Source organism: Meriones unguiculatus, chromosome 10 (genome assembly GCF_030254825.1).
Source record: "Meriones unguiculatus strain TT.TT164.6M chromosome 10, Bangor_MerUng_6.1, whole genome shotgun sequence".
NCBI lineage: Eukaryota > Metazoa > Chordata > Mammalia > Rodentia > Muridae > Meriones > Meriones unguiculatus.
Genome location: NC_083358.1, coordinates 68,430,577 through 68,453,837, shown reverse-complemented (window position 1 = coordinate 68,453,837; position 23,261 = coordinate 68,430,577). Strand labels below are relative to the sequence as shown.

Sequence of the window (23,261 nt, the reverse complement as noted above, 5' to 3'; positions counted from 1 at the left end):
TAGACACTGTGGGGATTTAAAGTAGAATCCTTATTGTCCTCCTGTGTTTCTTCAGAACGCCTGTAGCTCAAAGTTTATTTAAGGAGCTCTTAAGTCTCTGAAATTTCTCCTTTCGGCTTTGAATAAACACAGCAAGGATCCTAGAAGGGATTTTTCCTATTTTGAAACAAATAAGTTATGTTCCGCAGAGTATACGTTTGGTCAAAGGGAAGGAGAATGAAATATGAAAACTTTCCCGACCATCATTCCTCTGATTTTGCTTTCCAAAGAGAGAAAGAGAATGCAAATGAGGCAACTATAAGATTACCATATGCACAAGGGGCCTTGAAATATTTCCGGAGTGTCCCTAATTGATTTGAAGTGCAATGCAAAATTTGAATTTTGAGCAAGGAGATAAAATTCATTTAATCCGAGGCTGGGGAAAGATGGCAGCCAGTGAAGGGTAATTGTGTACTTGCTAGACGCCTCTAAAACAGATTACAATGAACATTTGGCTGATTTGAATCAGAAGCCACATTCCTCCCCCACCCCACCTCCTCTCCTCATCTCTCCATAGCCTCTTCTTTTTACCCTCAAGTGTAGTTTCGATATGACTAGGGAATGGACACTAAAAATATTTCTGGAATGACGTGACCCTCTATCTCCCCATCCAGGAAAGCGGCAAGGCTGCATAAGACACAGCACATGCTTTCCGTTCATTTCTGGCAGACTCGGGGTCAACCTACAGATGCTGCTTCTTCACTGGCTAATGGCATTAAGACCCCCAGCCACCGAAGGTGCCAGAGAAGTGACTGCACAGAGCGGCTCAGCAGCAGGACACTGGCCCCAGTCTCGGCCAGAGCCGCAGCCCCCTGGCTACAGACCACCTCTGCTGCCTCTCTTGGGAGCCCTCCCACCTCATTCTGGCTTGCCGAGGCCCCACCGCAGGGGCTGAAGAACTGGGTGGTGGTGGAAGCTGTGGCCGTAGTACCTACAGCCTTGGGGCCAGCCCAGGCACGTGGGAACCTGTTTCAGGTCATTCTGCGGCCCCTCCAGGACCAGAGGAGGACCCAGGAGAGCCCCAGAGCTCACCACTGTCTCTTCTTGTCACTGAAAGCTGGGCAGAGGCTCAGAATGGAAGGTGGTACTTCTGACAGAAACTCAGAGACCAGCCTGAAGCCTGCGGAGGACCCGGTGAGCCGAGCACAAGACAGCCCAGAGCCCAGGCAGCAGCTGCAGTCGCTTCCTGAGTCTTCAGCCTCTACCCAGCCTGAAGCCAAGTATGTGGAGGTGTGTGCTTCAGCTGGAGTCAGAAGGGAGAGCCCCCAGACCATGAAATTGCTACTGGAACACTGCCCTGAGGAGCAGGCCTCCAGGAGCCTAAAGACAGAAGCCCAGGATGAACCCGGCAGCCATCCCCTTGAGGCTCCAATCCCCAGGGAAAGTACTGCTTCTACCCAACGCTTCGGCTCCCAGGCTGGTGAGAATGATTTCTCATCTTCTTCCTCCACCTCCCCAGTGGACAGAGCAGAAGACAATGGCCGTTCCAAAATGGATGGTCCCACCAAGTTATTGGGGGGCCTGGCCACCTCCTCTTCATCCTTAGGCTTTGAGAGTGAGCCAGAATCGAGCTGCCGGCCACACAAGGGAGAAGAAGCAGGAGACGGGGCAGGAGCGGGGGAGGATAGAAGAGCCGGGGCCAACGATGGAGCGGATTGCAAGGACATTATTGCCAAGGCCCGTGGCAAGAGGGACCCCCTGAAAAATGAGGAAGCACACTACATCACCACCCATGAGATCCAGCTGAGTGAGGTTGAGCAGGGCATGGATTTCGACGTGGGGCTGGCTTCTCACTGGGACTTCGAGGACAACAACGTGATCTACTCGTTCGTGGACTACGCTTCCTTCGGCGGCAGTGATGAGACCCCCGGAGACATCACCACCGAAGAAGACGATGACAACAGCTGTTACGTCAGCACCACTCCAAGCACCAACACCGCTCGGACTCCCAGCCCCACCAGCAGCGACCCGGCTCGCCCTAGCGCAGGCAGCAGTGGCCGTGACACCAGCAGCACAGAAGTGGGCAGCGGCCCCTCTGACAGTGACACTACTCCCCCACCCACTGGACCTGGCACTGCCACTCCACCTGAGCCTTTGCTGGAGCTCCCGGAGACGGCCTTAGGGGCATCGGCTGCTGCTGCAAGCAGCTGTGGGAGTGCAGCAAGCCAGATCCTCCTATCAATCAAGCCAACTTCCCGGGCTATAAATGAGCCTAGCAACGTGCGTGCAAAGCAAAACATTATTTACGCTGCCAAGCATGAAGGCGACATGAGCCTCCGGGTCTCTACAGCTGCTGAACACAATTCAAGTTCACCAAAGCAAACTTCGGCTGCAGCCGTGGCTCAGGATCATGCAAAGAAATTCATTGCTGTCCCTGCTCGCCTGCAAACCAGATGCGGGGCCATCCGGGCGAAGGAGCTGGTGGACTATTCCAGCGGGGCCTCCAGTGCAGTGAGTGAGCTGGACGATGCGGACAAAGAGGTGAGGAACCTAACTTCCAGGGCCTTCCGGAGCCTTGCTTACCCCTATTTTGAGGCTCTGAACATCAGCTCCCGAGAATCCTCCACCACGCTCTCTGAAGTGGGCTTTGGACGATGGTCAACCTTCCTGGACTTAAAATGTGGAGGTGTGGGAGCCAGAGTGGAACAGAGTCTGCTGAGGAGCAGTGCAGCCTCTGTGGCTGCAGGCCTGAGGAAGGGTGGGGGCGCCCGAGCCACGGCAGACCAGCTCTACCTCCAGGCCAAGAAGTCCCAGACCAAGGCCTTGGAGTTTGTGGTCAGCAAAGTTGAGGGAGAAATCAAACATGTGGAGACTCCCCTGTGCTTCCAGAAACAGATCCAAACTGGCTCTCGGGTGGTCACACTTCTGGAGCCCCTCAATCTACGTAGCGAGAGCAAAGCCAGCTCAGTGACTGGGCCCTGCAAAAGTGCCAAAGGCTCTAGCAAGGGTCCAGGGTCTGTGTACACAGATGATGGATCAGAGACCTCCGAGAGCAGCAAGCCTGCCCCCCGCAGTGATGGCCCCCAGAAGAAGTCCAAGTTTGCCTCCAGCCTGCTCAAAAACGTCATTTCCAAGAAGATGCAGCGAGAACACGAATTCAAAATGGAGAGGGGAGAAGTCACTGATACGTCTCACCAAAATCCCCCCAGCACCTCTAAGGAGACAGATGGACCTCCAGGGGCTGAGAAGCCGTGGGAGAGGGGTCTGCAGAGGCAGAGCTCACGTCACTCTGAGGCTAGCTCCGAGTACACGGTAGTCAGTGTGTCTGATGCAGGTGGAGAAGGCTCTGTCGTCGGCTCTAAATCCCCCGTCTTCAAAGCCAGCACTCCTCGAGAGGGCAACACAGGCCCTGGGCGAAACTTCTCTGATGGACACACTGAAGTGTGTGAGATTAAAAAGAGCGCATCGGAGACCGTGAAGGGCATCTTCCTTCGGAGTCAGAACAGCGCCTTCCGGACATGGAAGGAGAAAGAGGCAGAGAAGCTGGAAGAGAAAGCCCCCGTTGGGAAGCTGAAGCTCCCCAAAGGTGGGGACTGGAGGGCTGATCTTGGGGAGATCTCTGCCAGCAAGTCTACCATCATGTCTCGCCTCTTTGTTCCCAACATCCAGCAGACACCCAAGGATAAACAACCGGAGAAGCAAGCCACCAAGTACCCGGCTGCTGCCCAGGCTACCTCCATGGCCGTGATCAGACCTAAGGCTCCTGAAATCAAGATCCGGCTGGGAAGTGTACAGCAGCCAAGCTCAGACTTCAACATCGCCAAGCTGCTCACGCCCAAGCTGGCCAGTGGTGGCAGCTCAAACCTCTTCAAGACGGTGGAGGACAGCAGCAGGGCCCAGCAGAAACTCTTCCGTGGTGGCGACAACCTGGAAAAGGTGCCCCAGTTCCAGGTGAGAGACGTCAGAGACAAGTCCAAGGCCCCAGGGCCTCTCCACCAGGTGAGAGATGTCAGGAAACTAATCAAAGGGTCAGGCGACAGCAGTGACAAAGGCAGCATCACCCCCGAGCAGGGGCTGACAGGGCCCAAGCCTAGGCAGCTGACTGCTGCAACAGGAGGATCCAGGTCCCTGTCCCCGATGGTGATTACCTGCCAGGCAGTTGTGAACCCACGAGAAGACAGCGTGGATCGAGAACCCAGGGAGGGCGTGGGCAAATCGGGCAGCGGCAGTAGAATCTTGAACTCCTCCCCAGAAGGGACTGTCTTGGTTCACAGGGCATCTGGCAGGCTGCCGGTGGCCACCATTGCCCCCAATAAATCTGAGCAGGGCTCTTACCTACCTGTGCTCAAGATTGTCTCCAAAGCTTCTGCTCAGAGGACACCGGAGAAGCCCAAAGAGGAAGATGTCAAGGAGGAGGGGAAAGCCCCAAAGCCAGCCCGGAATGCCTTGGAGAAGCTGACAGCTGCCGTGAGGTCCATGGAGGAGCTCTACAGCTTCAACAGGAACGAATGGAAGCGCAAAAGTGACCCCTTGCCCATGATGGCTGACAGCCATGTGCTGTCCCTCATAGCCAGCGAGGAGAGGGAAGGGATAGCCGGACCGGAAGGAGACCCCGACAAGCTGGCCAAGCAGTTGGGGCAGGCAGAAGAACGGGACACAGGCCATAAAGGCGGCGTGGTCCTGCGAGGGGCCCCCATCGAACGCCTGCAGAGGAGAAACTCAAACCCCAGCACCGAGAGCGTCTCTGCCCGGGCAGCTGCCTTTGAGAACATGGCCAGAGAAAGGCCCCGGTCCCTCTATATTCCCCCAGTCCACAAGGATGTCGAAAGAGCCCAACCTTTGCAGCCCCTCCCCCCACTCCCCAGCAACCGGAACGTGTTCACTGTGAGTGCTAGCAGCACTCAAAAAACTGGGGGTGTCGCCGGCAAATTCCCACAAGGGCCTTCTCCCGAGAGCCTTTCAACAGCCAAGGGCATCAAATCACAGGGACTCAGATCCCTCAAGATCTCCCCAGCCACCCGAGCACTTCCTGATGATGTCACCAACAGGAAAACTGCGATCTGTTTGGAGAAGAGCAACAGTGACTGTGAGAATTACCTGACCATCCCCCTTAAAGGAAGTGCTGCTTCAGGGGAATTGCTTGGCAGGCCTGGGGCTTCCAGAGAGGGCCCCCCCAGCTCCTCAGCTGCCACTCTCTGCAGCCTACCCCCCCTGAGTGCCCGCAGTCAGGTCCCCAATAACCCCAAAGGATCGCAAGTCAGTGGAACCAGCAGGCCGGCTTGGCGCACCAAACCTGACAGCCACCGGGAAACAGTGGCTGCCCCGGCAGGCCCGCAGAGCCCCGAGCACGCTCCGACTGCTGTCTACCACCAGCAGGCACTGCCCTTCACGCTCCAGGGGACCCAGCCTCAGGTCCTCTGCTTCTCCCCACCCGGGATGCCAGCTCCGGCACCTGCAGGCCCAGCCGCTGTTCCCACAGACCCCTTTCAGCAGCCACAGCCTCAGCAGACGCAGCGCAAGATGCTCTTGGACGTGACCACTGGCCAGTATTATCTGGTGGACACGCCAGTTCAACCCATGACCCGGAGATTGTTTGACCCCGAGACAGGGCAATATGTGGATGTGCCCATGACCTCCCAACAGCAGCCTGTGGCACCCATGTCCCTTCCTGTGCCTCCTCTGGCCCTGAGTCCTGGGGCCTATGGGCCCACCTATATGATCTACCCTGGATTTCTGCCCACCGTGCTGCCCCCCAACGCCCTGCAGCCCACGCCCATTGCTCACACTCCGGGAGGCAGTGAGCTCTCTGTGGCCGCAGAGACCCCCAGCAAAGAGACAGCTGCAGCGTTCCCGGAAGCCCCATACTTCATGGCCTCTGGTCAGTCCCCTGCCTCCTCTTCCTCCTCAGCCCCAGCAGCCACCTCCCAGCTTGTGGGGGCCAAGGGCTTTGCCCAGCTGCACGGCAAGCCTGTTATCAGCATCACCTCACAGCCTTTGGGGCCACGGATCATTGCTCCCCCTTCCTTTGATGGCACCACCATGAGCTTCGTGGTGGAACACAGATGACAAGAGTCACAGGAAAGCCTGGTGAGTGAAGGTTACTCTGATGCTTTGATGATCTGAGAGCGGCAAGCACTCTGTGTCTTTGTGTGGGAGAGGGGGCGGTTCCAAAGGCTGTCTGTAGACGCGGGCATTTTAGGAGAAGGACGCTAATCTCCCACTGATTTGTGAAGGAACTAATTTATTTTCCACGTTTCCTCCTCTCCTTACTCCTCAATCTGCCATGGATGGCCTTTTCCCTCTGACGTTTGCGAATTGCCTGAGTGTTTCTCCTACTAGAGAATGACAGGGAGAGGAACCTTCTGTAAAGTCTCTGGGTCTTTGTTTTAGTAGAGGTTGGGAGGAGAAAGAAATGCTAGCCTGGTCTAGATCTCGTGGGCTGAGCTCTCTCTTTGTTCCTGGCTTCCAGGAGAGATAGGCACCCCACCTTAGATCACCAGAAACACACTTAACCTGTTTGCTCCCTAGCTGGGAGGGAGAGTTTAAAATGGAAGTTTTTTAAAGTCATCACAAATTCATATTTTTCTCCCTTCTTTCACATCTTCCCTTTGGAATTTCTTATTCTAAAAAAACACACTTTTTTGTTTGTTTTGGACCCAATATTCTGATCTATTAAAGTAGTTATTTCGTTCTCCATTTAAAAAATTTATTATTTATTCTGATCTATTAAAGTAGTTATTTCGTTCTCCATTTAAAAAATTTATTATTTATTCTGATCTATTAAAGTAGTTATTTCGTTCTCCATTTAAAAAAATTATTATTTATTCACGTTGCGTCTTTATTTGGTTCTTTTTTCATATATTACATCCCAACTGCAGTTTCCCCTCTCTCACCTTCTGCCAACCTCACCCCCACTACTGCCCTCCCCATCCCCCAGATCCACACCCCTTCCTCCCCCCAGAAAAGCACAGACCTCCTAGGGACATCAACCAAACATGGCATAACAAGCTACAATAAGACCAGGAACACACCATCACATGAAGGTTGGACAAGGCAACCCAGTCGGAGGAGAAGGGTCCTACCAGCAGGCAAAAGAATCAAGAGACACCTTTTTAAAAAAAAAAAAAAGTTCTTCTTTTTGAATTTCCAAATGATCAAAATACTTTCTTTAGTGTATCTTATGTGTTCTCATGTGTGGGAAGATATACAACACACACACACATACACACAGTTTGACCTTCACAAGGGGATGAGATTCTGGGGCCCAAGTTACTCCTTGGATTTTCTGCAGTATTGTTCTGGCTGAAGCCACCATGCTCCAAGGTTAATCCCCGTAGCTCCCATCAGATCTGTGGTTCTCCCTTTGGAAAAGATCAGCTGCCACGCTGCAAAGGAAATCAGAGAAAATCTATTTCTGACACGGAGTGTGACCTGCGCTCGCCGGCAGGGATTTCTGCTGGAAATACAGTTCATGGAACTTGATAGGAGGGATGAATGTGAGTGGCTGGAACCAGGACACCTCAGGTCAGACAGAGAAGACAGAGTAAGACACCTTCCAGGAGGAGCACGTGGCTGTCAGGGCTGCAGGCAGACTGATCTTGTATACTCTTTGCCTTTCGAAGGAGGAAGGGTCGAGATTATGTGTCTCCAGGATTTTCACTCCTGGGTAAAGCCACACAGCATGAGGAAGAAAAGGGGAGGGACTGAGATAAGAGAACACTGTAACCTTGGAGATGGCAAACTCTCTCACATTCCTACATTATCTCTAGTGGGGACACATTCTATCCCCACTCCACCCCTCCACTCCCACCACTGTGTGCGTGTGTGGTTGTGTGTGTGTCTGTGTGCGTGTAATGCTGTTTCATGCATTACCAAATAAGATAATAAGATAAGATAAAATCCATGCATTATTAAATAAGGTGAACAGATCTATGTTACCAGCGTGGGGACATTAATATCCGTCATCCAATGTGTGACGTCAGCTGCTATGGCAGCAGCAGCGTCTTGCATGATATAAAGTGTCTTCCAGGATAAGAAAACTCCGTATAGGGACTTTTGCTAAGAATTCAAGTGGAAGCACAAACTTCTTTCTAGTTGCATCCCAGAGAAAGGTTGTTCGGATTGTTCCTCTCCAGGAGTCTGCAACAGGTGCTCACTGTGTGGCGAGCGCCACTAGGCAAGAGGGGCGGGAGGAACACACAGGAAAACTTTTATGCCTGCAGAGGAGACTTAGCACGGAGGAGCAGCTTTGCAGAGCACTGTCTTATAGGAAACAGGGTTTTGGTTCCCTGGACAGACAGTACGTCTACCTAGGAGCTGTTTGGAGCCTCTATCCCCAAGGAGTTTGTGAAACTGTGGAGATGCAAGGAGCTGAAGAGGGTGCAGAACGGTTGCACACTCCCATGGCGTCCTCTTAGTGGATGCCTTTAGCTTTTGTTTGATTTGCTGAGTCTGGAGAGAGTTGGTGTGATGTTGTTTCCATCAGACACAGGCATGAATCTGAGCTTTCCATCTCAAGAATTGAAATCTAGCTTTGAACCTGTTTTTTACCCTTGGTCTAGCTTGGCTTTAAACGTTATTTCTCCACAGGGTCTTGCCGGAAGCACAATGTTTACCTTAGCAAAGGGCTCTAAATGTAGAAAGATAAATGTTGGCGTTGATTTAGGCAGAGGAGTTGCCAGGGTATAGGCAAAAATTTAGCTGGCCAAACTCAGATATGAATGGAAGGTCTTCAGAATGCCTCAACCTTGTACTTTCCAAGAAAAAATCAGATTTTACAAAGTGGTGGACAGTACTGTTTCTTGTTTGACAGTTTTGAAAAAAAGCAATGCTCAAATATTCCAAAGCATTCATTGGTTCTCCTGGGTCTCTCTGGTTCCTTCAGAACCCAGACTTGTTATCAGTCCTTGCTGCAGGGATTTACACAGGGATGAGGTTTGATGGCATACTTTACAATGACAAGCCACGTAAGAGATCTGATCCAGTTACAGCAGTCACCCCGCACCCCTCGTCCCACAAAAAACAGGTAAACTAGGACTTAAGAGAGATATTTTTTACCGAAGTGGGAGGAAGAATGAAGAGTGTAAGGGCTGGCCCTCACCGCTTGCAGGCTACGCTCAGTGTGCTTTGGTCAGATATGCACAAAGGAACAAAGGGTGGTTGCTTTGAGCTTCCAAAGAGGACATCTGTGGTTTACTCCCCGGTGACATTTGGCTCTGAACTACTGATGTCTTCATTTACTTTTCTGGAGACTGATTAAATACCTGTTTCCAGGAAACAAGGTTGTGGTTTTCATGCAGTCACTGAATATGAATTCCGAGTCTACGCTCTCTAGCCATTGTGTGCGCTAGGGTGGGCTCTAAACCCACAAGGTGACAAACTATGGCTCTACCAGGACTAACATTCAAGTGTTGTTTAAGAGTCCTTTCAGCTCAAAGACAATCTCATTGTCTATTTTTAGCATCCCCCTCCCCTCTCCCCGTACACGAGGGCGCATTCTGCTTTGCTCGCCGCGTAGAGGAAGTACAAACAGCTGCCAGTCTTCTTTCTGGTTATTCCATTATGAATTGTTCCTTTCTCCTTCTTATAATTTTCCGTAATTGGGGTTGTTTTTTTTTTTTTTACTTGTCCTGTGCTCAATTTTCATTACTTCTTAAATTGTGCTATGCCACAATGCATCTAAAACGATCGTTGGTCAATTTATTTACTTATTATCATTTACCCATGCACTGGAACAATCAAGCAAATCTCGCTGCCGCCTAGCACCTGGTGGCCCAGTGATCATGTAGCTGGAAGGTTAATGCCATGGCAACACACCGAGCAGGACTGCAGATCTGCACCACCCTCTCTATTTTTGTTAGAATTTCTGTGTGAGTTTTTTGTTTTGGTTTTTGGTCTAGCTTGGCTTTGAACGTTATTTCTCCACAGGGTCTTTGGTGCCTTTCTGACATAGTAACTGACTTTAAGAAAGCTCTAATTAGCACTTTACCTGCTACCTAGGGTTCGGCTTGAGAGAACGGAAATGATTTTGTTTTAATTGAATGTCCCTTGCCTTTCTGCACGCCTTATTTCGTTTCTGAGTATGCTTCTGTGGTTTACTCCCTGGTGACATCTGGCTCTGACCTACTGGTGTCTCTGCTTGCCTTTTTGTACACTGATTAAATACAGATTTTCAGGAAATACAGTTCTGTTTTTTCACTCACTCCATGAATATGACCTTTCTTTTCTTCTCGCTTCTCAGGGTTATTTCTGCCCCAGGAATAGCACTTCGTATGTCAACAACTACAGAGGAAAGAGAAAGTGGGGTTTGGGGAGAGACATTTCCAATACCCACTTTCATGGTGTGTTCTGAGTGGCCCCGGAGGGGTTCTGACACTACCAAACCCAGGTCCTTCAGTGTCAAAGTTGCAGGAAGAAAGTGAGGCCTAAAGAAGTCAGGGGAACCTTCCTTAGTTGCCGCCCCTTCTGTGTAAGGCTTGGTTTTCATACCAGTCAGTGTCGTTTTAGTCTCTGTCTTTTTTCTTTTTTTCTGTCTCTCCAGGGATACTCCGATGGTCTTACTTCTTGCTGCCTGCTCTAGAGTTCTCCTTGCTCTCAGAGAGATTATTCTGGGCCCTCTGTTAATTGTTTATCTATTCCCAATATCCTCCCCACTGTGCTTTCTCATTTCCTATTCAGTTCAACCCAAACGACCTTAATGGCTTACCAGACAGCATCTATACTTACGCCCGTGTCCTTACTTTTTTTCAGGTTTTTTTATTTATTTTTATTTTTTAAACAGAATAAATAGCTTAAAGCTCAGGCCTGCTTGCCAGCTCTTTCACCACATCTTTCAAATCATTGAGTATCTCTAGTAGGTCAGGACTCTGGCTCCCTTCATGTCCTGGTGGCCAGAGGCCAGAGGTGGGGGGTGCTGTGTACGCCACATTTCATCTTCAGTTTGTCTCATGATTACATCCCACAATCAACAGTTTACTTCTGCTTCCCAAGAGGGTTGTGCTCTCTCTCCTAATTGTTATATTTAGCTGTAGTTTTGTTCTATGATATTCTTAATGTCCTTTTATTTTAATTGCCTTTTCTCTTCCCCCTTTTCACTGGATTGAGCTTTCCTTAGCTTATTCTCATACCTTTCTCCACAATTCTATTGTGCATAAACATATTAGCCAAGGCTGGCTCGGGACTTAACCAAAGCTGACCTTGAATCTCCGATCCTCCTGCCTCTGCTTCCCAAGCACCATGACTACAGGTATGCTCTGTCTACCTTTATATTTTCTTTCTTACCATAACTTAGTTTCGTGCCACTGGATTATTTAAACAAGTAGAAAATTTTCTTAATCCCAGGTAGGCAAATGAAGACATAAATTGTCCCAATTCCTAGGAAATGAAGTCCAGGCCATTTGAACTCTATGCCTGCATTGCTACAGAAGGTCCTTGCTCACCCATTTCTCTTACTTTTTATCCTCTTTTTCACTTTGTTATGCATTGTCTCCCTTCCCTTATCAGTCTTTTTGTGTCAGGTTCAATTTCTCTGAAAGCTTTTTTATATTAATTACAATTTATTTACTTTGTCTTCCAGCTATAGCCCCCTCCCTCATTCCCTCCCAATCCCATCCTCCCTCCCTCCCTCATTTCCTCCCTGCCCCTCACTAAGTCCACTGATAGGGGAGGTCCTCCTCCCCTTCCATCTGACCCTAGCTTATCAGGTCTCACCAGGACTGGCTTCAATGTCCTCTTCTGTGGCCTAGTTAGGCTACTCCTCCCACGGGGGGTGGGGAGGTCAAAGAGCTCGCCATTGAGTTCATGTCAGAGACAGTCCCTGTTCCCCTTACTAGGGAACACACTTGTATGCTGAGCTGCCATGGTCTCTGAAAGTTTTAAGCATCATTATTTGCAGCTTGGACAGTCAGCCTAGTAAAGGATTAATTATGTGAAATTTGTGTCCTCATGGAGGATGGCAGAACGTATCTAGGCTGGCTGCCTTCATGCTACTTTTTCTAACTTCTGTTCAATCAGGTGGGAAGTAAAAGTTCTACCCAGGAGAAAATTGAATCTTCTAGTTGTTTCACTATCGTGGAGAGTGAGAACAAGAGAGCAAGAGAGACACGTGTGTGTGTGTGTGTGTGTGTGTGTGTGTGTGTGTGTGTGTTGAGTCTGAGAAAAAGAAAGGCAGGGAGAAGGGAATAAGTTGAAGTCTGAATATATCCAACATATACTAAGCTTCTCATGATTAAGAGTCAGAACATTCTATGGTGTAAAGAGAAACCTGAGCCCTATGAGAGACGCTAGACTCAAGGTTATATATTCAGGATGAGAGAGTTCAGAAGAAGAAGGATATGGGATGTACATTTGAGGGACCCCCACCTCCCTCGGGGTCCTAATGGTAGAAACATTTTGGTTGAAGCGGCACCATGAGCCTCTGACCAGAGCACAGGTACATATGACTTGAAGTCAGGCAGCTGGGACTCAGGGTGTAGTGCTGACACTTACTGGTCTAGGCCAGTGTTATATCCACTTTCTGTTATCTGTAAAATAGAAGTAACTTTGGGAAAAGTTGTAAAGAAGGAATTGTCAGCCCACCTCAAAGAACATGGCATGTAGCAAGTGTCAATGTTTCTTGGAAACTAGAATGCATAAATGCCTTGAAGTTTCCCCAGGCCTTCAACAAAGCAGGAAATCAACCCTATTGTTCCAGGATAGCATCAGGGGCCTGTGCAAAAGATATCTGAAGTTTCCCAGTTAGGAGACAGTGTCTAGAGCTCTTCTGTCCCTTCAGAGCTGTTCTCCAGGCAAGCCAGGTGGCTGGGCGCCAGCATTCTAGCATCCCCTCCCCCCCCAGCCTACAGTGTTCTACAACTCGGGGTCCAGCGTGCCGGCTGCACGTAGTGGTTCTTCTCTCTGCTGAATGCTGTCAGTGTTTCGGGTTTAAACTGGAAAGGCATCCAGGGAAACCTCCTGGTAGCAGTCCAGCTAACACTTCATCTTTACTTCCAGGATTCACCCGAGAGGCCTCTGATGGGTTTTATTGGCTAATTATTATTATTTTATCCTTAATAAGAATTAAACCAACACTTTCAATTTTTCAAACAAAATTTCTCTAAAATTAACAGAAGCAGAAAAAAAATTCCTTATGGATACCCAGAAAGAAATATCTAGACTAATGATCCCCAGATATGATGCTAGGAGATTGCAGGAACAGATTTAGTCCCCCATTTCTTAGTTGGCTGTCATGTTGAAAGGGAGTTTCTTCCTTCCTCTCCTCCTCCTGCTTCTCCCTGGACTCCCCCTCCCTCACCCCCTCCCATTGGTACCCTGTCACTCTGCTCAAGGAGTCCTTATAAACCTTGCCTCATGACGGCGAGCCAGAACTACTGTCAAAAATTGACTTTAATAACTGAAGTTGTACCTCTTAGTGGCATGGTTCCTCCTTCTTCGCTTGTGATTGTGTCCAGGTTCCTCTTGCTGTTCTGTGTGCTTTAAGATAGAAAATCAAGTTTTGCTAAGTGTGTGTCCGGCGAGTTCCCCAAGACTGCTGAGTAGTGGGCAGTGCCTGCCCCACACACCAACAGTTCTGTTAGCCTGGAATCTATTTTCTCAATGTAAATATGAAACAAGAAGATACACTTGACGTATATGAGCTGCAGGAGCATTATTATTCTAAATTTCCTTCTTAATAAACATGTGCTCAAGTGGGCTTTTTTTTTTTTTTTTTTTTTTTTTTTTTCTAGACCAGGGGACTAGTGTATCCCTTGCCTTGCTGCTTCGGTTACATTTAGTGAAGGGGCTGTTATTTGATTCTTCTTTCTCAAAGTTGTTTTCACATGATAGAGACGTCTTACTTCTCAACAATTACCACTTGCGGTTTGTTTTGCTTTTGTCTTCATAATATTGTACCTAAATATCAACTTCTAAGCATTAAAAGAAATTTCTTAAGCCAAGTTCTAATAGGTGATACTTAAATTTTATAAAATAGGGGAAAGGGATAACTTCCTACACACTTTTGAATAATGTCAGTGCTACCTTAAGATGGGTTTAATTGAGTTACATGCTATAGCCAGAATATCTAACTTATATAACAAAGCACACTGTCAGAAATCCCACATCATTTAGTTAGCAGTCATGTGCTTTCCAAGAATTCCCAGGGTAAGAGTTCACTCATCTAACTAGGTTATTGACGTAGTAAATTTCAAATGATGCCATTTAATTTAAATATCAGCTAATTTTTAAGGAGACATGCAGTATACTGTTTTGTCCTTGTGAATGATTTCAGAGACACTAAACATTTAACTCTAAAATCACTTTGAACAACTGATTAAATCTGATTCAAATTTTAAAGACAAGTTTCCACTTGGTGGCATTTTCTGGAAGTCAGTAATGTTTATACCTTCAGGGGCATGGCTGCTGAACACAATTAAAACTGTCAGTTCCGTACTACAGAGAAATGAGGCAAATAATCAAATAGGAGATGGGGGCGCTATTTTTTTTACACCTTTGAAAGGGAATAATATTCTTTCAGAATTAGCCATCTTTTCTTTGACCATATTTTCTGTGTTTTCTTCTTCTTCTTTTGCAGGAGCAAGACAGAAATGAGGACTGTTCTTTAATTGTTGCATTGTAACACTATGGATTCATCTGAAGAACTTCCAACTGTGTTACAAACTTTTATTTCTTATGAACCACGTGTGTAAGTTTGTATATTTTCCTGAACAACTCCCTTGAGGTAGTTTTTGTTTATTTCGGTTTTACTAAAGATGACTGAATGGTTGCGTTTCTCCCCATAAAACATTTCTTTTTATACTTCAATACAGGTTATAAGCTTTCTTGCCACCGCCTTCTCTCCTGCACTTGTGACCAGGCAAACAGTACGCTGAGTGTTTGAATGGTTCATTCAAAACAGGCAGCAGAATCTGGTTGGTTCTATTGTAAACCAAATCAGCAAATCAATACTTAGGATCACAGATTGCTGTGGAGTTTCTTGAGCTATATCAAGTCTAGCTGACAGAACGGCATCTCCTACTTAGAAGTTAAACAGGACAGTCTACCTACAGTAAGAGACAGCAACTCCATCATTCTTGTCGCTGTGTTGTCTGGGTTCTACACCAGGTTTGGCACGATTTCCAATGCAGTCGTGACAAACAGTGGTTTTGACATTTGTGATTTAATTATTTTCCACTTGTTAAGTGCCACAGCACTGTTTTTGCCGTAAAGTAGAATGTTTTGAGGTGTGGGAGAACCAGTGATGGAGCTGAAAACTAAGTTCTCAGTCTCAGAAAGCATAAAACACCGGTTTTCCTTTAGGAAGCCACCCTTCATTGTAGGCTGCACACACACACACACTCTGCCCCTTTAATGATCGCCTTCATAGCTGTCTCCTGCCTATTTGTGGAAGTAGAATTAGCTGAGAACTTCGCTTCAGTGTTTCCAATTCGCTCCAGCCCTAACCATCCTGCAGGAGAAGCCTATAATTGCAAAGCTTGCTTCTTGCTTCAGGGTTTAATAGATGTTAAGATTCCAGATCATGGGATGTGTTACTGACCACTATAACCCAGTTCTAACTGAACTGATACAATTCAGCTTGTCCTAATTGGTGTCTCGATCAAGTGATAAGGTGAAATATTTGTAAATTACTTTTTACCTCAATATTCCTTTAAGAACCGTGTATTATTCTCAGGACTTCTGTAAGGAATCTCCATTTAGCTACTTATTTGTTTAAAGATAAAACATTCTGGTAAATTCTTTAGACGATCGTTTTGATTTTTCTTGATCATCAGTATTTTTGTTTCTTCTTAAAATTGCTTCTTGAAGTGAGGGATTTTATGCCACTCAAAGTACTGAATTTTCTAAGTTTTTTTTTTTTTTTAATTTAATACTTTGCAACTGTGGTTTTGTTTGTGTTTTTAATCCTGGCTCAAAAACAAACAAGCAAATTCAATGTCACTTCTGGGGGAGTCACTTTTAAAGGGGAAAAACAAGTTCTAAAAATAAAGTTCTTTTAGACAAAGAACAAGATTTGAAGGAGGAATAGTGGACATTGGCCACAATCTGCTCCCTCACCAGGGAGCTGTGAAATAAACCCTTGTCCCCTTTGTCTCTCAGGCAGGCAGAAGAAGCAAGAGCTCTGGGATGGGAGATGCCATATTCAGGAAAACATTGTTTTTCTTTTCATAGAAGATTCACCCCAGAACTTGAACATTTTTCACACAGGCTGGCTACCTGTAAGGTCACTTTATCTTGGAACAAGAACCTAGAATCCATTTCTCAAACCTGTAGACCTGAAAGCCGTGTGAAAGCTCAAGGACTTGGATGGAAAACATGGAATATACAGGGTTTGGGTAGAGAGGATCCATGCCAGGAAGGCAGCTTTAGTCCCAGCAGACCTTCGGGAAAGCCCCATGGTGTGTTTGCCAGCACACCACAAAGACAGGAAGAAAATGCGCCAGCCCAGGGCCCACGGGCTGCTATCGTTAATACCACCCGCAGACCAGAGCCTTCCACTCTCACACAGTAGGAGAGAAACTGAGGGGGAAAAAGAGAGAACTTTTTATGTGTTGTTTCTCTGTAAAAGGCCAGGTCCTCCCGCAAATTGCCAAGGATGTAGTAAACATTAATGTTTATGCCTTTCATACCAGTTATCGATTATTCCTCATCATTATCTTCTGGGCACGCATAGACTCCCAGTCTCCCTTTCCTTAGTTTTGTCATTTCTTGAGCTTGCGTGGACACTTGAACGAAGTGGCTATTCCCTCTCCTTCCAACCCAAGTGAAACCAACCAGGACTCTAGAAAGTCTTGTCATGCAAGAAGCAGTAGCTCTCAGCAATGTCTCTTAACGACTGAACTACCTGCCAGGTTTTATATCAGAGACCCATCAAATAAAAGTATCCTAAATGGAACCATGAGCTTGACTCTAAACAGAATGTGCCCTGACCTTTGCAATTTTCTCTCAAGGTCAGGTGTGAGGCTCAGTTTTCAGAATGATCGTACTGTACTCAGTGATGGAATTTTGACTTATTTATCCTTTTTCTCTGTTGGTAATGGGGTCATGTTGAAACAGGCCCGTCGGACCTGTTTCCTGAAAACTAAATACATTTGTAGCCAGTATGAAAATTCAGTTCACCAGAACATATTTCTTTGAACACCACTGAAATTGCCCTCAGGAATCAAAGAAGCCCAGGATTAAGTGTCTGTGTAAATACAACTGTCTCAGAGTAATTAACCCAAAAATGGATTATACGCTGACAACTTTATGATAAATTTCAAAAATTAGCATGCATTTCAAATTCATCTTATATCATTAGAAAATGTCTAGTGGCATAAATACTTTTTTCTTTATTTAGATTTGACCTTTTCACCCTTGCTTCTTAAAGAGAGCTGATTCTCTCCATCCACTGTAGTAACAAAAACCCAAATTTGCTAAGAACCAAATGCTCTTGTTACCTGAACTCTATCTGGGACTGTAGGACAGAATTAACCCTTAAGTAGATGGGTGCAGTGCAGAATTGACAATGAGTGTGTGCAGTGTTGATTTCTAAGTAGAGGGCCTTGATCTCGTGATAAGTGTGTACACGTGTGTAGAAAACATGTTCAGCGATTCTCTTTGTATTTAAGACTCTCGTGGTATGCATTTTCCTACGTGGTGCTTGAGGAGTTTCATTCTACAGTTTACAAGGTGTAATATTTGCACTCTAAATTCTCAGGGTATGCTATTTTACCCAGATACTTGAAAGAATAAGGTGCCCTGTATTTTTTTCAGTACTGTTGATGGAGGAAAATTATGTGTAAGTTTGAGAAAACTGCTCATAAAAAATCAAGTCAATAAGCTCTTGGGCTTTTACATAATTTCTAAGGAGATGTATACATAGGTAATATATATTGCCAAAAGACTGCTTATATATTCTTTAACTTCTGGGTCTGAGACAGGCCTCACAGGTGCATAGAGCGACTAAGAAAGCCTGTAGCATTTGTTCAAAAGTGCCTTGAACTTGAATCTAACCTGGATCACACTCCATTTGTGACATGTGTGACGTAAGACTAAGAAGGAAGACTCTAAAACATGGACTCCTACGCGTGCCCGTGTCTCTGAGGAGAACTGAGCATTCACCACAACACCCGGGAGCTGTCAACACACTCAGTATTTCATGTCGTGAGCGTACTGTTAGATTTATTCCTGTTTAATTCAAAATGGTGCACAACAAAATACACACATCTAGTTTGGTTTTCCTTTAAGTTTCTGAATTGCTTTTTTTTTTTTTTTTTCAAGCCAGTGGCATCACTGGGGTTCCCCGAGTTGCCATCCCCGCCCCCTTTGAAGGTGTGTGTGTTTATGTACTTATCTATAAAATGATGTTCTTGTGTCGTAAGGATAGTGGTGGTTGAAGAGAATGTGATGACTGTGGAAGTTATGTCTGAAGAGAAGATTATATATTGTGTGACGCATGAAGAGAGACGTGGGGTACTGTTGAAAGACCCCCCCCCAGACTGTGAAGGATGGCGTACGGAAAGAATGTGAACATTTTAACTGCATCAGTGTGGTAGCGTTGGGGGAGAAGTCCCTAGCTGAGGTGTGCTGGCATTCAATGGTACAGTGCCATGAGCATGGCACAGGGATGGAACATTGAATCCGGCCAACAGCTCCAAGATTTGCCTTTCAAGCGCTCTTGCCTGTGTAGAAGACTACTGAGACGGGATTCTGTGCGAGAAGCCTGCTTGCCTTTAGCTGCCAGCATTTGTAAATGATGGTGCAATCTTGTGTATTGGTTTTTTTATTTTGACAGTTTTGAAAAAAAAATGTTTGTTGTTGTTTTTCCAGTAAAAGTAACCACAAAGAAAGCTCGCGTGGTTGGTCTTTCTTTCAACTCATAAAGCAGGCATTGGACGGTTTCGTTTTCTCCTAACTTGCAGTTTCACGTCGTCGTTTAACAAATACATTCTGTGAACACTGTACAACCCGGTACATTCATTTTCTATTGGTGTGGTAACAAGCACTCACAGATTCAGTGGCTTAAGGCAATGGCACATTTATGCTCTTATAGCTCTGGAGTTTCGAGCCGTACCCAGAAAATATCACTGGGCTAACCTGAGTGTGGCCGAAGCATGTCTGTCTCATTAAGTAGCTTTTGTGGCGTTCTCAGCACGGTAAGTGCTGCTTCACTGACACCAAAGAGCTACGCTGACAAGTGTCTCTGACACCCACACGGAGGCGCAACAAACAGGGCATTACTCTTAAAATCTGCAGGTTACTACCCAGTGAAGCTCAGTGCTGTCGTGGTCCCTAAGCACAGCAATAGCCAACTGACATCAGTGTGAACATGAGCGTTCCAGACACCTGGACCCACACTCAAGAAGACTCTCAGCACACCTTGCATTTAACTAGGAAGGAGTTGGGCGATTCAGAACAAGAAAGAAAAGGAGCACTTCCCTTATATTTTTGACTCACCTCTGGCTTCTGGTTCTTGTTCCTTGGGAAATTTTCAGATTTCATGTCATGTCAGGTGTACGCTATTTTCCTCCGCACTGTGCTACCTCCCTAGTTGTCCTAGCAAAGTGGGGAGGAGAGAAGTTATTCCGTCTTGCTCTGAACAGTCCTTACTTTTCTACTGTTGCGATAAAATGCTATCAAATACAACTTGGGGAGGAAAGGCTTTACCTCACAGATTAAAGTCCGTCACTGAGAAGAGTCAGAGCAGGAACTCAAGGAGGAAGTGAAGCACCTATCCTGGAGAAATGCCCCTGACTGGCTTGCTTCTCCACAGCTTGCACAGTGTCCTAGTTAGGGTTTTATTGCTATGAAGAGATAAATGACCAGGGCAATTCTTATAAAGGCGAGCGTTTCATTGAGGCTGGAGTACAGTTTAGAGGTTTAGTCCATTATCATCATGTCAGGAAGCATGGCAGTATCCACGCAGACGCGGTACTGGAGGAGCCAGGAGTTTCACACCTTGATCTGGAAGGCAGCCAGGAGGAGACTGGATTTGTTTCACACCGGGCATAGCTTGAGCACTTACGACACGAATGCCCTGCCTCCACAGTGACATGCTTTCTCTCACAAGGCCACACCTTCTCCAGTAAAGCCACACCTTCTGGTAGTGCCAGTCCCTATGGCCAAGTATTCAAACACATGAATCTAATGTGGGCCAAACCTATTTAGACCACCACACTCAGCTTGCTTCATTACCCAACCCTGGCTAACACCACCAACAGTGAGGATGATTCACATCAATCGCTCATAAAGAAAAGGCCCCAAAGACTGGCCTAGAGGCCAATCTTATGGAGACATTTTCTCAGTTGAGATTTACTCTTCCTGGACAACAAAAGCTTGCGTCGACTGACAAAAACTAACCAGCATGCTAGTCTTCATTTCAGCCTAACCACCAAGTCCTTAAGTCCAGACTCGGCAGACTATAGGTGTGATAAGATTTCCCTAAAGGTTGAGCTTAATGACGTGCAGTTCAGCTGTGGACATCACAGGCCGGTGTCTGCGTTAGTAAAACACCTTAACCGTGAACTGCTGGAGTTCTTGTTCACAAACAGGCTCACGCCAAACAGGCTCACGCCAAACAGGCTCACACCACTTTTGATATGAGGTAATTTTCACTGATTTTTTAGTTCATTTGTGCTCAGCCACTATCCTTAGTAATGGAACTTTGTCCCTCCTTTGACCCTCTGCTTCCTCTGCTCCCCGTCTTGCTGGCTTCCAACCAATCCCGTGTTGTCTTGATAGATAACTTATCTACCTAATAAGGCTCCATTTATCCAAGACCTGCTGCAATATTGTAAAAACAATGTCTGACCATTCTTCTAGTTATATATCGCTGAGCAGTGCTCTACAACCACCGCCCCGCCTCCAAACCTAGTAATTAGAATAGTAATCACGTGGTTAGCTCACACGTCTTCGGGTTAAGCAGGGATTGGCATGGCAGGCTTGTCTCTGCCTCACAGGGCAGTTGGCGAGGACCAGAGATTACTGTCTCCCACTGCCCACTTACAGACCTGACAAGTTGCTGCTGTCAGCTGAGCACTGTGCTGAGCCATAGGCAAAATGACTTCCCTTCCTCTTGAAAGGCTGACCGCTCGGACATCTTCAAAATGGACTGGCTAGGTTCCATCAGTGAGACTTCCAGGAGGCAGGGAGCAGATGTTGCCAGCTGTTTAGGGCCCGTCTCAGAAATGGATGCAGCATTATTTTCATCAACTCCACCCAGCAGGTAACCATAAAACAAAGAGGCAGTAGGCAGGAATGTCACCGCCGCCTCTAAGTGAGAGGTTTGCTAAAGAATTGGGCGGGATGTTTTCCTACCACTATTCACACTAACCAGTGTTAGAAACAGGCTTTTTAGGAAGGAGTTCTGAAGTCAGTTCTTGGATAAGTTTAGGCTCAGTCAAACATTCTAGAAAAGCATATCTAGAGTGAGGGCAGTGGACAGTGGGTTAGGTGCGCAGACTTTTATGTTAGGGTTGGGCAATACTTTGGAGTCAGGGAGGACAGTCATCACAGTTGTACACCCAGTGTGGAGATAATCAGCTTCTTTTCTATGCCAGGCACTCTGGTTCATGAGGGATGTTGTTTTGGGGAAGCCTTGAACTAATTGTGGGAATGCCTGACATATTTATAGAGCTGTTTAGTCGAAGCCTTACAAAGGCCTAGAGAGTGAAAGGAAACTGGCCAACGGTCACCAAAAAGGGAGACTCGTCTGCCACCCAGCACATGACTGGCAGGGGGCGAAGAGCACTGGGTGTGGACAGGAGCAGGGAAATAAGGGTCTTGCAAGAGATTGGAAGTGAAGAGGCTGTTTAGCTGTTCAGAGAACAGGGCAGCCACCCAGGGCAGTGAGGAAGAGTGTGCAGACAAGGAGCGTCATCAGCACCCCAAGTCAGGAACCACCAACACAAGTAGTGTGGAGGAGAAAAACTGGTTGGTTTTCCTGTTCTTTGATGTTATAGCTTGATCAGTATAATATCCTTAACAGTGTTTCTAGGAGGCTTAGATACTTTCAATACTACTGAATGGAGAGGAAGAATGGGTTTATTTAAGACAGAAATGTCTAGTTTTGAAAGATATTTCTGTCTTTCCTATTAATTACTTTGATTCCCTAAGCCTTCATCATTGCTGTGAAATTAGCATAGTCACGGACATTAGAGTATTACATGCATACACACTATAGTAATGAACTAGACACACACACACACACTCTCTCTCTCTCTTAAATACACACACTCAACTTAAAAATAAAAATAAGTATTTTTAAAAGTAAAAACAAAGTTAAAAAACCTAACAGCAGAGGCCAGCCAGTTTTGTTGGTGCAGTTACTCTCACCTGGTAATAGTTGACAAGCACTTGGGAATGAGACGCCTTTGTCCCTGATAGCTTCTGCATGCAGGGGATGGGACAGGAGGTGAGCTTGGGAAGGTCCATTTGGGCAGAAAGGCAAAGGAAAGCAAGAGCGACACTAAAGGAGCAGCCAAGTAAATGTATAACTGGTTTGGAAAAAGCAGGCCTTGGAGGGCAGAAGGGGTGTTCGTGAAGAGCCACGTCCATGTGGCTGCAATGAAATGCCGAGGCTCACTAGCCTTTTCGGAACTTCCTTTCTATACACCTAAGATTGCAAAGTGACAGTTCCATACCCAGAACTGTGAGAAGCAGGGAACGCTTGGATATCTGCAAAGCAGCTAGAACTGGGCACAGGATTTGCCTGTGTGCTGAGCAGTAAAGGGAGAGGGAGCCTTTAGCTTCTGGAAACTGTCTACCCTCCAAGATCTCTGTATTGCTCTCCCCTCAACCCCCTCAGATGCCCAACTTCACATTTAAAGAGTGTGAGACCACCTCTGCCTGGAAGCACCTCACTCTCTCTCAGCACTCCACCTCACGCTGGACTAGAGCTCTGTGGCTGTGTTTACACAGCTGGTTTTCAAGCGGAGCTAGTGGAACACGGATAAAACAGTGGAGACAGATCCCCAAAGCACGATGCAACTGACCCACCAACCAAACAGGTCATTCAAGTCTATGCTGGAAAGGGAAGGCCCATACTTTTATGTGTAATCCCAGAGGATGAGAGCAGGAATCTTTCCGGGAAAGATAGAAGGGCGAAAATATTTTATAGGTTTGTGTGATGCTCCAAGCCAACTGTAAAAAAATTAAACCTTCATTAATAGGGGAGGAGGACAGGAGAGGAGAAAAATCACTGATAGTCTAACCCACCTGTGACGCCAGGGCAGAAGAGAAATGATGAGTGTGGCTCATTCCAGTGGTAGAGATTTTAGGAGATCTCGATTTTTGTGTTGTTTTGAATC

At 46.7% G+C, this 23,261-nt stretch overlaps 1 protein-coding gene and 1 long non-coding RNA gene across 2 annotated transcripts; one reads left to right on the top strand and one right to left on the bottom strand.

The window, feature by feature from the left end:
- Nucleotides 1–562: 562 nt before the first annotated feature.
- C10H4orf54 (chromosome 10 C4orf54 homolog) lies at nucleotides 563–15,644 on the top strand. Its single transcript, XM_060392652.1, has 2 exons — nucleotides 563–6,066; nucleotides 14,549–15,644. The coding sequence occupies exon 1, from the start codon at nucleotides 685–687 to the stop codon at nucleotides 6,043–6,045; it is 5,361 nt and encodes a 1,786-aa protein (XP_060248635.1). The 5' UTR covers nucleotides 563–684; the 3' UTR covers nucleotides 6,046–6,066; nucleotides 14,549–15,644.
- On the bottom strand, nucleotides 6,951–22,397 carry LOC132656882 (uncharacterized). The gene is made up of 5 exons (XR_009594664.1): nucleotides 22,288–22,397; nucleotides 19,621–19,917; nucleotides 19,411–19,509; nucleotides 13,382–13,449; nucleotides 6,951–7,364 (listed from the first exon to the last, which is right to left on the bottom strand). It is a non-coding gene; the product is annotated as an uncharacterized LOC132656882 (long non-coding RNA).
- Nucleotides 22,398–23,261: the final 864 nt, after the last annotated feature.